We start from the raw sequence: 13,984 nt of genomic DNA on the forward strand, positions 1-13,984 counted from the left end.
AATGTGCATTTTGATTGTTAGGATAGCGAGGTGAAAATTATCAATTCAAACTAAACCAATTTTATTCATGTTTTCCTGTCATGCATAACTTTGTTTGTTTTTAAACTTTAAATTGAGAATTAATTTTTAATTATTAAGATTAATCACCAAATTTTGCAATCAATGGAGAAGTGACAAATACAAATTATTCGTGATAATTGATTTACCGTCGCGCCACTTTTTGAACTGACGGGTTGGCAGCACTGCGTGCATCGCGTTCGTTGGTGATTTTCTACGTCAATGTGACAGTTAGTGGCGCATCATGGCAACTAGTGATTTGACAATTGAGGCAATTTACGATTATTTTAAAGAAAATGGAAATGTTGTGAAGAACAGGGACCTCGTCCATCATTTCAAGGAGTTTTTGACGAATCCCGCATCCAAAGGTAAATGATTTAAGCGCGTACAAAGCGACGCAAGCTGTGTTTTGTGGTTTGTTTACGTTGAGGTTATGACAACAACTTGTGGAATTCAAATGTTTTTCCGTTGTTTTGTGATAATTAGGTGGTGTTTTGAGTGTGGTCGGCTGGGAAATGTTAGGTATTTATTTATGTAGAATTTTTTCGATGATAATGATAGTGGAGTGATAGGAATCAAGTCATGAGTCAATGGAACGTGATTGGATTTTAATCATCATCAAATCAACTAAATTGTGTTTTATGGGAATACTTAAAGATAGTAAATGTGTGAACTGGAGGTTGGCATGCATGTGGGTACATGCATTTCATCACTTTCACTGCATTTATGACATTATGACTCGAGGCAGTGAAGTTTTTCTTTTTAGTGCGAGTGTCGGGTTTCCTTGCCGAGACTATAGACTTTTCATCCAACTACACTGCATGGCAAAAATCGATTTGATTCTTTTGTTATTGATCTCATTACGTACACCATAACGACCGAAAAATGTGTCATCCAATATTTATTCTACAGATTAGATTGCTTAATCGGCGTGCCATAATTCTACGAATACAGGATGGCCCAGCTAAGACTTTTGAGCTCCATATTTTCGTTATTTGTGAATGGATTTTAAAACGAAGATTATTGAATCCTTGAGGTTTAATTTGACGTTAACTATTTCAATGTTAAAACTGCTGTTTTAGTCATGTTTTTAAAGGGTAAATTTAATCAAAATGTTTCCGATTACATTAAGTATAAAAAATTACATCCATCTACCAAAAATGGCTTAGATCCTTCATGTTGTTTAAGAGAATGAGTCGATTTTGCCTTGATTTTTATTTTGTTAAAAATGACTATTTTTTTAATCGATTTTGCAATGATACCTTTGTTTGCTTTGAAATAACAAATGAATGCGTTGATCTTGCTTTTTAACAAGTTTAAATTGTTCCACAGTCTAACGGTTTCTGTGTCAATGCTGCAATAATTCCCAAAAGATCGAAATAACAAATCATAGGAGAGCCGAAATAAGCTTCTGTTGGTCGAAATTAATCATAATCTGACAATAACCTCAAATGAGAAATGTCAAAAACTAGAGATTGAAACAAATGTCAGAGATGTTAAATATGATTTAAAGTTAAAATTGATCTTTTTAAGAAAATGGTGACGTTTATAATGCCAAATCAGCCTTTACCTCTTGAGTTATCTTGGCTTTAAATTTCATTAAAATCCGTTCACAAAGAACAAAAGTTATGGGCTCGAAAGTCTTAGGTGGGCTACCCTTATTACCCCTATTATCAAATATTTCTTAGAGTTTTTATTCCGCGTTATCAAGCTACAATATTTTCAGATTGATTTAGATTGGGAATATTAAGTCAAACACATTATTAAAAAATATTCGGTTGACCCATTCTTGGAACACCTGGTATGTTTTCAAGTTTTCTTACAATGAAAACGTTTCCCCTAAACGTAAACTGTGTTCGATGTTGTCATATGGGGGGGTTTTTCTATTTGAAAAATTGTTTTATTTATTTGAGTATTGGATCCTTCTGTATTAAATACGTAGGTTGTTGGGTTATTTATTTTCAATTATTTAAAAAGGTGAGCGTTTACACACGGTTAGTTTTTGCCTAAAATAGGTTATTAACAATTATTATTATCGTTTGATAATTTGACGTTATTTCTGAATAATTATTAGGAAACATTTCCTAAATCTCAAATATCAGATTTGACGAGGAAAATTTTTCTTCTAATAAAAAAATCAAAATGGATTTAACGGCTGAACGTCTTTATTTGACGATTTAATTACACTGTGTAACAAAATTTTACAAAAGTCATATTTATCTGATTTTTTTGTTAATTTAGTTTAGTTGTAATTTGGCTTCCTTTTAAAGAATATAAACATCATTTTTTTGAGTTGTCCCCAAGAAAAATAATAAATTCATTTGTTTCTCGCTTTTGAAAATGAACAATTAGATTCATAAAATAAAACAGGTATTAAAAAAAACAAATAAACTGCAAAAATACAATGCGGTTTTACGTTAAAAATTCAAAATACAATTTTTGTTCTTTTTGTTAGCAAATGGAAAATAACAGCAACTAAAAATTGGAGTTAGTGAAATAATCTTGAAGTTCTCCAGTCTTTAGACTAAAGAGGCAATTTCCACAAAAAAATTGAGCTCTTGACATAGCCGATTTGGAGATTTTAATGCTGAAATAGACTTTACACGCTTTCCAAAATTTCGTCGCGGAAATTATTTTGAGTTTCACTTATTTATTTGTTATATAGCACCTCCCTACGTAGATAAATAGATCCGCAAAAAATTTATATTGTCATCTTGTGCCCACTTTTTAATTCGCAGTGAGGAAAACAACGAAAACAGAAATTTTTGAAAATATTTTTTTTTCTCTTAATATAATGACATTTCGATAAATATGAAAAAAATAACATAATTATTTTTGTTGTTATCTAGTGTTATCGATTATCATTCTAGAATTTCTGGCTTCAAAATTGTGGCGAATGTTCAAAGAGGAAGGAAGAAAGTCAAAATTGTATATAAATAAGGACATTGTAAAGGTTGTAGCGTTTTTGGCTTCAAAGTTCTAAGAGAGAAAAACTGTAACAAGCAGAAACCAGGAAAGTGCAAAGGCGAATATAATATTTGATATTGAAGTAAAAAAGACTTCGTCTACAGAGTACGGCAACACTCAAAATCACTCTTAAAATTGTGATACAGTTGTGAAAGTTTGCATACGCTTATACATAGTTGACAAAGCTCTAGAATCCGACGCAAAAAATATGTTTTTTATTACCTTTAGTTTTGGCATCGTTACGCACAGTGGACTAGAATCGAAAATACCTGCCCAAAGTCGAAAAAGTTAGTTTTTGCAATCTTTACTCTGGGGGATACGAAGGGAATACGCTGCATCGCGACTTTGTATGGTGTAGAATCATGTTTTACGAACCGAAAAATCGTTAGAATTTTTTTTGAGCTATGTTTTCTCATTTTTTATCTTTTTATCAGATAGCCGTTTGTAAAATATTTGCAAGAGATAGGTACAGGTGTTCCAACGGTTTGCGGACGGAGCTTTACAGCTGAACTAATTGAAATTTTGCTATATTATGCAAATGCCAACTCTTCGTTCTATTCGTCCTCAAAAAGACCCAATTTTATCTACATTAAAAAAAAAATATCCACCATTTTTTCCGCCGGTTAATTTTTTTCTTCGAGTGTATTTTTGAAATCAATAACTTCAAATCTTCAAATTTCATGAAAAATATTAAACTTGAGAGTTTTGTGTAGGAATTTCGTATCCAGCCTACTGTGCGACGTCTTAAAAATGTAATTTTTGTCGGTTTGTGAGTGTTTGCGGAACTAATCACAAATTTAATTTTTTTTCGATATAAATGTGTTAAAAATATCTCTGTTGTCATTTTAGATTTTAAGCAAATTGAGGAAAAAATGCTGTTTTATCAAGTTAGTTTCGAAATTTATAACGTCAAAATTGGAAACTACGTGTCCACCAAACTGAGACATCTTGTGTCACAAATGTCATCTATTTTTTACTTCACTTAAGATTGTATTTACTTGGTAAAATTGCCGCTTTTTCGATGTTAATTAACGATGTCTAGAGTCCAAAAAGTGAAACACGCCGTGTTAATCAAAACTCACCTTCATACGAATGAATGCAGTGACTTATGAACATTTGGTGTTAACGTAGATTGCAACTGCTTCATCATAATTTTCAAAACGAATTTAATAAAACAACGTTTTTCCCCAATTTTAAATAATTTGCATTAGATTAAAAAGAAAAACTGGTAATCAAAATCAAATTTTCCAAATTTTGATCTTTTAAATTAAAGGCGATTTTGAGGATGTCCATAAATGTTGCCGGATGTTGTAGCATAACATTACGGCGCTAGCGAAAGAGGTGATGAATACAACCGTAAAAAGAAGTTCTTTTTGATTGTTTTTAACGTTTTAAGCGGTTTCTATATAGTTTTTCTTTTTTTATTCGGCATTAGTTTATGGCCACAACGCTACATATACCACCCTGTACAACAAAATTTTATCACCTGCATAATAACATGCTTAAACAAATTTATCTGTTAGTAAACAAACCAACTGTTGACTCACTTTTATCTGCCGTTCACCAGTTCGCGATCACGAGTTCATCTCGAACCACGTAAAAAACTAAATTTGTGTGTTTTCCTCCTCCAGACGATGCCAGAATAAAATTCAAGAAATATGTGAACACACTAGCTCAAACTAAAGCGGAAGGCGACGAAAAATTCCTCATTCTTAAGACGAAATACCAAAACTCCTTGCAATCTCCGAAACAGACGTACCCCAATGATCCATGGTTATCCTTAGGCATTCCGGTTTCTCCGTCGTTTAGTGTTCAGGATTACAGTCCTTCGAAGTCGCCAGCTCACAGACAACCGCCACCTTATAGACCTCCGCCTCCGGTTGTCTCTCCTACAAATTCTCTTGATAACGTTTCGTTGAGTTCCATCATGTCAGGACAAGATGGCACACCGCAAGCTCCTCCAAGGCGTAAAGCTGTGGACAGGTTGAAGTCCGGTGATGAAGAGTTAACCCCAAGCAAATTAAACGAAGATGCGGAAGATGAAAAGAAGACTGTTAGTGTTAAAGAGAGGATGGAGAAATTTAACAGGATGGCGAGCATGGAGGACGAGCTCAGTCCCAGGCAGAAAGCGAGCGAGAAGATGAAAGTTGACAAGGTATTTTTAATTTTAGGTCGCCGAAAACTGTCTTTCAGGACGCGGTACTTTCGAAAATGTAATCAGATGGTATCGTTCTTTACCTTTCCTAGCCACTCATTAATACAAAGATTGATTTATTTGTTCGTATTGTTTCAAGATAGCAATTAATTTCTCTGACACAATCAATCTGCAATTGGAACACGTCTAAACTTTTCTCGTTGTTAATTTAATTCAACATGGGCGAGATGCATATTCAACGATGTACGTTTGCTTGTAATCAGCGTTAAAAGTACACCTAGTCACTCCGATAACGTATCAAAAAAAATGACTAATGATCCTATTGCAAGAATGTGTTCAGTCATTGAGTTATTTAAGATTTTCTGATTTGTTTGTTTATCCCTGCTGAGATCACAAATTAGTTTACGGGAAACCACGTGCCCAGTTAGGCCATCATGCTCTAATGACGTATGAAACACTATGGGCCGTTGTATTTATGATATCAATTATTGCCTGTCAAATGACTTGCGATTTCGACAAGTTTGATCGAAAAGAGAGAACGGGTTCTATTATGGATGTTCAACATCTTGACAACACCGGCCAACGGAGAGAGAAAAAAGGTCTTGAGATGTGGAAGATTTTTCGCCAAGATAGAAATGATAATTATTTTGTGATCTGTATTTCTGTTGTTTTTATTGTCGAGGAACATGTTTTCTGGCAGCAGGAAATACAAATGGGTCGACATGGAAAGATATTGACCGAGATAATGCGCATTCGTAATAATTCGGATTGTGATATTTTATTACGTGCCTAAAACTTTCCACTGCGGAAAGAGCCGACTTTATGGAAAATACCCCTGTTGACCTTAACCTGTGGACCAATAAGTTAATTAATTAGAAGTAAAAATTTTGAGAATTTAAACGTCATCAATCCAAAACCTGCAGGATCCAGAAATGTTTAGAACCTGTGCTCGGAAATTTTTTGACTAATTTATTGTTTCGGATTTGACTATTAGTTTAAATGTACAACAAAAAGACAATTTTTGAATTTTTTGAAATTTCGTTTTTTCAAATTTGCTGTTATAACAAAGCTATTTCCGCATTCGTTTAGAATGCGTTAATAAAGTATTTTCGTTACCATAACAACGTAGGATTTTGCAACGAGTTGTGGATAATATGTATTTTGTTCAACGAAGCCGTGACATCCATTTCGCATTAGTGAGAAATAAGATTTTTTCTACAATCGCAGCAAAATGCAAAATTTAACGAGAAATATTTCAAGTGACTTTTTGACAATTATTTTTAAATTGATACTTCATTTGACAGAATTTTCGCACTGCTTTGTGGTGCGAATCCAATCAAAAAAGTCCTCAGTTTCTATGCAGATTCAACGGTTGGAATTTGAAAAATCAGCGCGAAAATGCGTGAATACTAACAAAAGTATATTTGAGGCTTGCCATTCCAAAACGTCGTAAGTGCCATTTTAATAATTTTACAGAAAACGAAAAAAACTGTTTTATTTTTAAAGTAACCATTACCATAACCTGAATTAAATTTTTCGAATTTGCCGCTTTAATAGGTCCATTAGAGTACTCAATTTGGAGTCGTTTATAGGTAGGGGAGAGGGGGGCATAGTGGGGTACCGGGGCATAGCGGGGTAACACTCCTGCTGCTCAAATCAAACGCCGTGAAAAAAATCGAATAGCGTGTTTTGATTGGTTGTCAGTTGACAGTTAACTATGTGTGTTTTATAAAACAAAGTGTGAAAACCTAAATGTTTTATAAAACAAAATGTGAAATTCAGTGTTTTCGTTAAAAAATTCGCGAAGTTAGGGAGCAAGTTTTTTTCAAATCTAGTCATACAAATGTAGTGGCTAAATATGATGAACCTGCTCATTTATGTGCAATGGGCATTGATGCCTAAGTAATTTTAAAATGTCACTTTTTCTAAGTAGGTACACAGTTATTCAAAAATTTGATTTTCCCATAGGGTACCCCACTTTACCCCTAGGTGCGGGGCAAAGCGGGGCAAATCCCATTTTTCAAAATAATGCTCACATGTCGTAAGTTTTTTATTGTAATCAAAAAAGGTACAACAAAAATCATCCGCAATACATTAGTCTATGATATTTAGTAAAAAAAAATTGTTAATTTCTATTATTTTAAGATGCGTGGCTATTTGATTGTTAAGTTCCCCACTATGCCCCCCTCTCCCCTATCTATAAAAGCTCTAAAAGTAGGAAATTTTGTTTTTTAAGAATTGGCAGAACTAATTGGTCTGGCTGTCACCCTTTTCCTGTCAAGTTCTTGGTCAATTTCACCATTACGGATTTTACGTTTCGTGTTTAATAAATTGCTGCGTGAATAAAAAATGTATAAATATAATTGAATTGTCCTTTGCGGCCAAGAATATAAGTACCTAAATATAATAGATGTGAATACAGATTGTGAGGTTAGGTGAAAATTCAGAAACTCAATAAATGTCAAATTTTAAATTGAATTTGAAAATCAAGTGGCAAGTCGTGGTTACAAAACCATTACCAATCGTGTAACACGAAAACTCTTAGAATTGGAAAATTTAATTTTTTTTTTTAAAAAAAGGGTGCAAATTCGAAAAAATAGTATAAAGGACTTGTTTTATAATGGCATTGGTGCCTATGGCTTGTTTTGTACACCGGGAACTTGTGCACCAAATTGGCCATTATAAAACACGTTCTTTTAATATACTATTATGTGTTAGTGTAAAGAAAATCGAAAAAAGTTTATCATCAATGTTTACAAAAATGTTAAAAATGGGCAAATTTCCACCTACTATTGCGTGTCAAATCATTTTAGGTCTAGCTAATGTGGACACTTTTCAAAAATCGTCTTTCCAAAACACCCGCTATTTCTCGATTCCTTTTGAAGAGCTCTTCTACATTTGTCTTGGTCTCTGACTCGATTTTTACCTCGATTTTTGCTAGGCTTTGACTTTCACCCTTGAATAATTTCAAATGTAACAGATGTTTAGCAAAACCTCTTGCAGCAAGACATAGTTTTGGCATTATACAACCCAAACCCAAAGAAATCCTGTTTTTTCGTAAATTGGCACTTACAAAGTTTTGGAATGGCAGGTTTCATTTATTGTTCAAATGTTCAAATTTGGAAACAGAATGAATAACTATTTTTTTCTACTTCCGTATTAAAATGCGGTTTTAAGTTGCCATCTTAGTGATGCTAAGTGACATTTTAAACAGATCGCGTTACCTCTGATTAAATCGGCACCGTCATTTTAGTCACGAGTTGAAGTTAGCGACTGATAAAATTGACAGTTGGTTGGAAATTGATATGTGGTTTCGGTGCTTTCGAGTTTAATGTCGTAAAAAAAGTATAGTATGGAACACGTTTATAAACTACTCTAGACGCTCGTACTTTGAAAAGTCATTCCGCTCATGTCTAATCGAACTCGTAACTAAAGTGACATTTGTAAAACTTGTTACATAATAGGTATACTACAGTGAAATCTTTCTTAAAAGGACACTTTCATATGCAGACGTTCTTCTTTCGGCACCAAATAGGTACTTTGTTAATAAAAAGTTCTCTTTTTAACGGAAACTTCCTTAAATGGGCAAAAATTTTGGAACCATTGCTGTCCGCTAAAGAGAGATTTCACTGTATTATCAAACTTTAAAACACTAGCTAAGTTAAATCTTTAATTTCGATTAATTTAAAAAAATGTTAAAGTGACATGTGATTGTTTTTCCGTCAATTAACTGTCAGCAATCGTCAAATTAGTTGCGAGATTAACTTAATTTCAATGAAATTCTTGTCTTAACCGTCCCTAGTTCTTTTCAGTTGATACTATAGTTTTGTAAAACTAGCAAAAATTTTTGGAACATTTATTCAAAGAAAGGGGTGGTATCAAAAATATGTAACAATACTAAAAAAGAACATTGAAAATAAAAGGAGTAGTGAGAAAAATACCAAGCAGGATGAAAAAGGTGGTAAAACTACCATTAACTCAACTTCAAAGGAAGTAAGTTAAAAAAAATGCGGTCATAATTAATTTAAAGATGGCTCAGTCTCCCCTGTGTTTTTGAGCATTTTCCCTTTAATTAATTTGTTCCTTTCCGCGATGCATGTTTTGGTTCGTGTTAATCCAACCAAGAGGAGGTCGCCCTCCAGACCTAATTTGGTGCCCCCATCGTCGGAGCTTTAAAGCCCGCGCGGGAAAAATTCGCCACATATTCAACACCCTTGTTATTCAGCTAATATTCACCCACTTGAATTAAACAACGCTAAATCATAAACTTTTCATATGCATACATGAAATGAATTAAAATTTTACAGCAGTTATTCAAAACGGTGTCAGTTTCTATATACGAGCGTTTGTTGTTTTGTCATTTACATTTGGGAAATTAATTTGTGCGATGGTCCCCGTGGGATTAATGCGGATAATTTATTGAATTTTATATTAACACTCGTTCGGTGGGAAATATTAGTCTCGTGATTTTTTACTCGTTAAAATAGTCAAATCAAATGACACAGCTGCGACGAGCACCTGTGGTCGAAAAGTGGGCTCGAGAAGCGTCATTTTCAGTTTCAGTGCAATTTGGTTGTAACATTTAAAGTGTCATCAAACTGCCTAATCAGAAAATTCAATAAACCGTTTCGAATCGAAGCTGTTCCATTGAATTTTAATTTGTTTCTCACAAATTGCTTTCGCTATTGGTCTACATGCATTCCTGTCGTCATTTGTTCTCGATGAAATTTATTACCTAATTACAAATCGTTGTCTGCGCGATTTTGAATTTCACTGTTCGGTTTTATTGCTTTGTTGCTGCTGATATTTTATTGGAAACTGTTTTAGCATTAATTTGCTGGAATTGTAGAGCCGCCGCGAGTTGGATCTTCTCGACGCTAATTGATATGCCATCCACTCAAGTAGCCATTATGTTTGAAGAAGCTCCTTAACAATAATCAGAGGTCTTCACTTGTTAGCGGGCACGTGGATATTGTTCTTTTCATCCGATTGTGTGGAGCCCATTCTGTTATTATGCTACACTTGTAAACTACTAATTCTATGTGCGGCGACTTGCTATAATAGCATTAGTTAACGTGGAGAATGGAGGTTTAAATTCGAGGGCCTATTGTATACGTAAAAAAGATTGTTTTGTTTTCCCCGATTATCGATTTATATTTTTCGTGAGCCGTTTATCCACGCATGCATTCGGTTAAATTAGAGTTATCATCTATTACATACATTAAATCAGTTGGTAAGAGTTCTTGCAGCGTTAAAAGAGTAAATTTTGCTCTAATTGTTGTTTTTTTCTTAGTTTCTCAGAAATTTCTATTTCTCTTAACACCTCTAACCTTTTCTTTACCGCTAAGTGATGCAAATATTTTGTATTATCCCACGATATTTTTCGCAGTTTCTCAAGTTTTCTTTGTTAAACATTGGCAATATTACTGCTTCATTTCAGTTTCTTCTTTCAATTTTTCTCTTACGACTTTTTTCGTTTTTCTAATACATATTATTGTGTTCTTATTGTCTGACAATTCTTTGCCTCTAGTTTCTTGATATTTTTTTCGCCAAGATTTAACATTTTATTTCAACATTTTGATAAATAAATGTCTTGAAAATCTATGAATCTGAAAATTGGAAATTCCGATAACAATGTTTTTTAATTTTAAGGTTTATTTTCATATCTTAAAACTAAGAATCTCAAGATATTCGCCTTAATGTTTTTTAAGATTTTCAAATTATTTTGTTGATTCTACGAATTTGCTTTTCTATATTTTTTCAGAAATTTATTATTGATCTAATAGGGGAAAACTACCAATAACCGGCCCTGTTAGCAGATTTCTCAATTTCAAAACGCTGAATAAAATTGAACTTTTGTTCTACGCCTGTATGATTGTTGTCATTTTCCTCAGAAAAACTTTAATTTGTTGTAAAAATAGTTGTAAACCTCTAGATAATGTTAAAATCTCGTAAATCTTGAATATTCACAAGCCACAGCATTAAGCTAATTATGGGCACCTTTTTTGCCAATAGTCGACACTGTTCTCGACTTATAGTGGACACCATTTCAAAACACTCTAGGAAATTACCAAAATTGCAAAATTGTAAATTGGTATTATAATAGTTATTATTCTAACAAAAATTATTTATTGTTAAAGTCTTTTGTCCTAATTTTTTCTTTTTGGCTCAGAATAGCACATTTGTTTTCTGCTTCTTTTCTTTCTCAATTTCCTTTGTCTTTTTCGACTCTTAGACAATTTTTTTTCGCTTCCTTTTCCAAATGGATTTTTTTATATTCTGTTTTTCAAGAGAAATCAAAAGTCTACTGTCAGTTTCAAATTCCTTAACTTTAACAATTTTAATGATAAATTTGTAAATACTTTCGACTGGTTTATCAATTGCGCTGTATCCTAAAATTTTAGAACAAAATACAAAATTTTTAAGATGTTTCAATTTGAAACGAACCGAAAATGTCTACCATTGTTTATTAAATTTAGTAACTTGACAGTTTTACTCATAAAACGGTGAACTTTTGAAGTTTTACAACTTTCAACTTGTCTATCAACTGTGCTAAATGACCAAATGTGGAAAGAAGAAACAGCACTATTGGAAATTTTATTTTTAAGACTTGCTAAACATTTTTACAATTTTTATTGAACTCTAACTTTGACAGTTTCAATTGTTGAGCAGTAAAATTAAGTTCTTTAGTCTTGTTTATCAAATGTGGCAAAATGCAAAATTTTACTGTGAAAAATAGCATTTTTAGAAATCTTCATTTTGAAACGATGAACCAAAACGTTCCACAATTTATTATGAAATTTTGTAATTTTAATCCGAAATCATTGAAATTTGCGACTTGATTAAATTTCAAAGTTTTAGATCAAGAAACATAATTTTTAAACATTTTTATTTTGAAGATAAACAATATTAAATTCCGAATCTCTGGAATTTTTTTTACTCCTAAAATCCTAAAATTTGGAGGCACCAATACTTTCTACTTTACTAAATTCTACTCTTACTATTTTTGACTTGAATATCAACTTCAAAAGTGTGCTGCAAAAAAAATGTTACAAATTTTTATTTTGGAAATGAATAAAAGTTTCCATCACTTTTATCGATTCTGTAATTTTCACAGTTTTAATTCTAAAACTGTCAAATTTTGGGATTTTTCTATTTTCGACTATTGATCCTCGAATTTGTATTGAAATTTTTACTTTGAAATAAACCAAATCTTTTTATAATTTTCCTTAATTTTCTGTAATTTTGACAGATTTTTTTCTCTAAATAGTAAAATTTGTAAGTTATACGACTTTGACTTTGTCAACTGTGCTAAATTTCACAATTTAGCTACACGACCCATTTTTATTGAAATAGAACAAAACCCGGATTATCAAAATTGCGGATCGATTCTCTCATTCTGAGATTTTATGGATCTGTTTTTGGTATTCTTAGATTCTATAAGACTTGTAGGTCTAATTTTTCAAAAAAAAAAAATTTAAATGCTTCAAAATACTTCAGTTTTGGGAAGAGTGGTAATTTTTTTGTAAGTTTAAACTTTCCTAGTAAAAAGTTTTATGTAATTAAAGTAATCTTCAATTTTCAAGGATCCATTATTTACATGTTGATTCTTATCTTAAGTTTTCTTTCGGTTCTGTCTTTACCTTTCATTTTATTTGTTTGCTCTTCTAGATTATCTTCGACATGAGATTTTTATTTTCAGCAGTTGAATTGGTGTTCGAAAATAAATGTCGGTTTTAGTGAAAATAGTATTTTTCTGTCTCTTTAACAAATACCCGACACACTGTAACCAATTAAGCTTCAATTTACTGCTCATGTTCCTCGCTTACGTTCATCTATTCTCGCGTTTCTCAAACGCCATAACAGTCTAAGAATGTCAGAGAAAGTAAACATGAAATCCTTCTATTCGTTAGTGCGAAATGACTGCTACTTACTAGGAAATGTCCAGTTACAACAGTTTGTAATTTAAACTTTACTTACATGCAAATGAGCATACCACCTGAACAATAATTATAGTTGAGTAGTAGGTACGTTTGCTGAAATTACCATTTTTCTAACAATCTCCCTGTTTATCAAACTGTTAGTAAATCATTATCAATTTTTTTAATATCGCATGTTTTGCTGAGAAATAAATTTCAATATTTTTTACAGTTTCCCGCTTAATGGCCGTTTATATTTAAGCGTTCAAACATCCATAAATGTAATACGTTCTCCACGCTATATTTCATATTTTCGTTTTGTTCAGCGCAACACGAAACAAATACAAATTAAGGACTGAGAGAAAGAGAGATTCTATCAGCACTTCTGACTTATGCGTCGAGCAGATGAAAAAAATCGCGATTTACAAGGATCGTATAGCCGTCTCGTGTCATGACAGTCATATTTCGAGTTATCTTCTTATTTATGCGCGCCGTTTTCCTGCAACGAAAAACCGATAGAAAGCGCGCTCCTGGTAAATTATATAGTAGTACCACCTCGTAATTTATCTCCTCTTCATAACAAATCACCTCTTTGAAGAGTGTCAATTTCAATTATTCGTAATAATCAATGCCTTCGTTAGGCGCCGTGAAGCTCCGTCACATGGTAAATCCTCTCCACGGGTTGTCAAGATTCGGTACTATCTGCCATGTCCATCTCCATTGTGTCGTACCAATAACACGAAGTAAATTGAAAAGATTATAAAATCAATTGGCTCTTCGTCTGTACCACGTTGAGGTGACAGTGTGACAGTCATGCCCCCCGCCGTACCACGGTACCATTTAACGTTGCTATTCATTAATGGACGGTTGACCATGGGAGGTCGGG

At 32.9% G+C, this 13,984-nt stretch overlaps 1 protein-coding gene across 2 annotated transcripts in view; it reads left to right on the plus strand.

The window, feature by feature from the left end:
* The first annotated feature begins 256 nt into the window (after positions 1–256).
* The window catches only part of LOC148178199 (uncharacterized), a 57,154-nt gene continuing 43,426 nt past the window's right edge, over positions 257–13,984 (plus strand). For both annotated transcript variants that reach the window (XM_088029184.1, XM_088029185.1), the window contains exons 1-2: positions 257–425; positions 4,656–5,179. In XM_088029184.1, the coding sequence (XP_087885310.1) occupies positions 302–425; positions 4,656–5,179 (648 nt within the window). In that variant the 5' untranslated portion in view covers positions 257–301. The remainder of the gene's footprint in view (positions 426–4,655; positions 5,180–13,984) is intronic.

The sequence above is a fragment of the Gnatocerus cornutus genome, chromosome 2 (genome assembly GCF_029298725.1).
Source record: "Gnatocerus cornutus isolate USDA-ARS CGAHR chromosome 2, icGnaCorn1.1, whole genome shotgun sequence".
Taxonomy (NCBI): Eukaryota; Metazoa; Arthropoda; class Insecta; order Coleoptera; family Tenebrionidae; genus Gnatocerus; species Gnatocerus cornutus.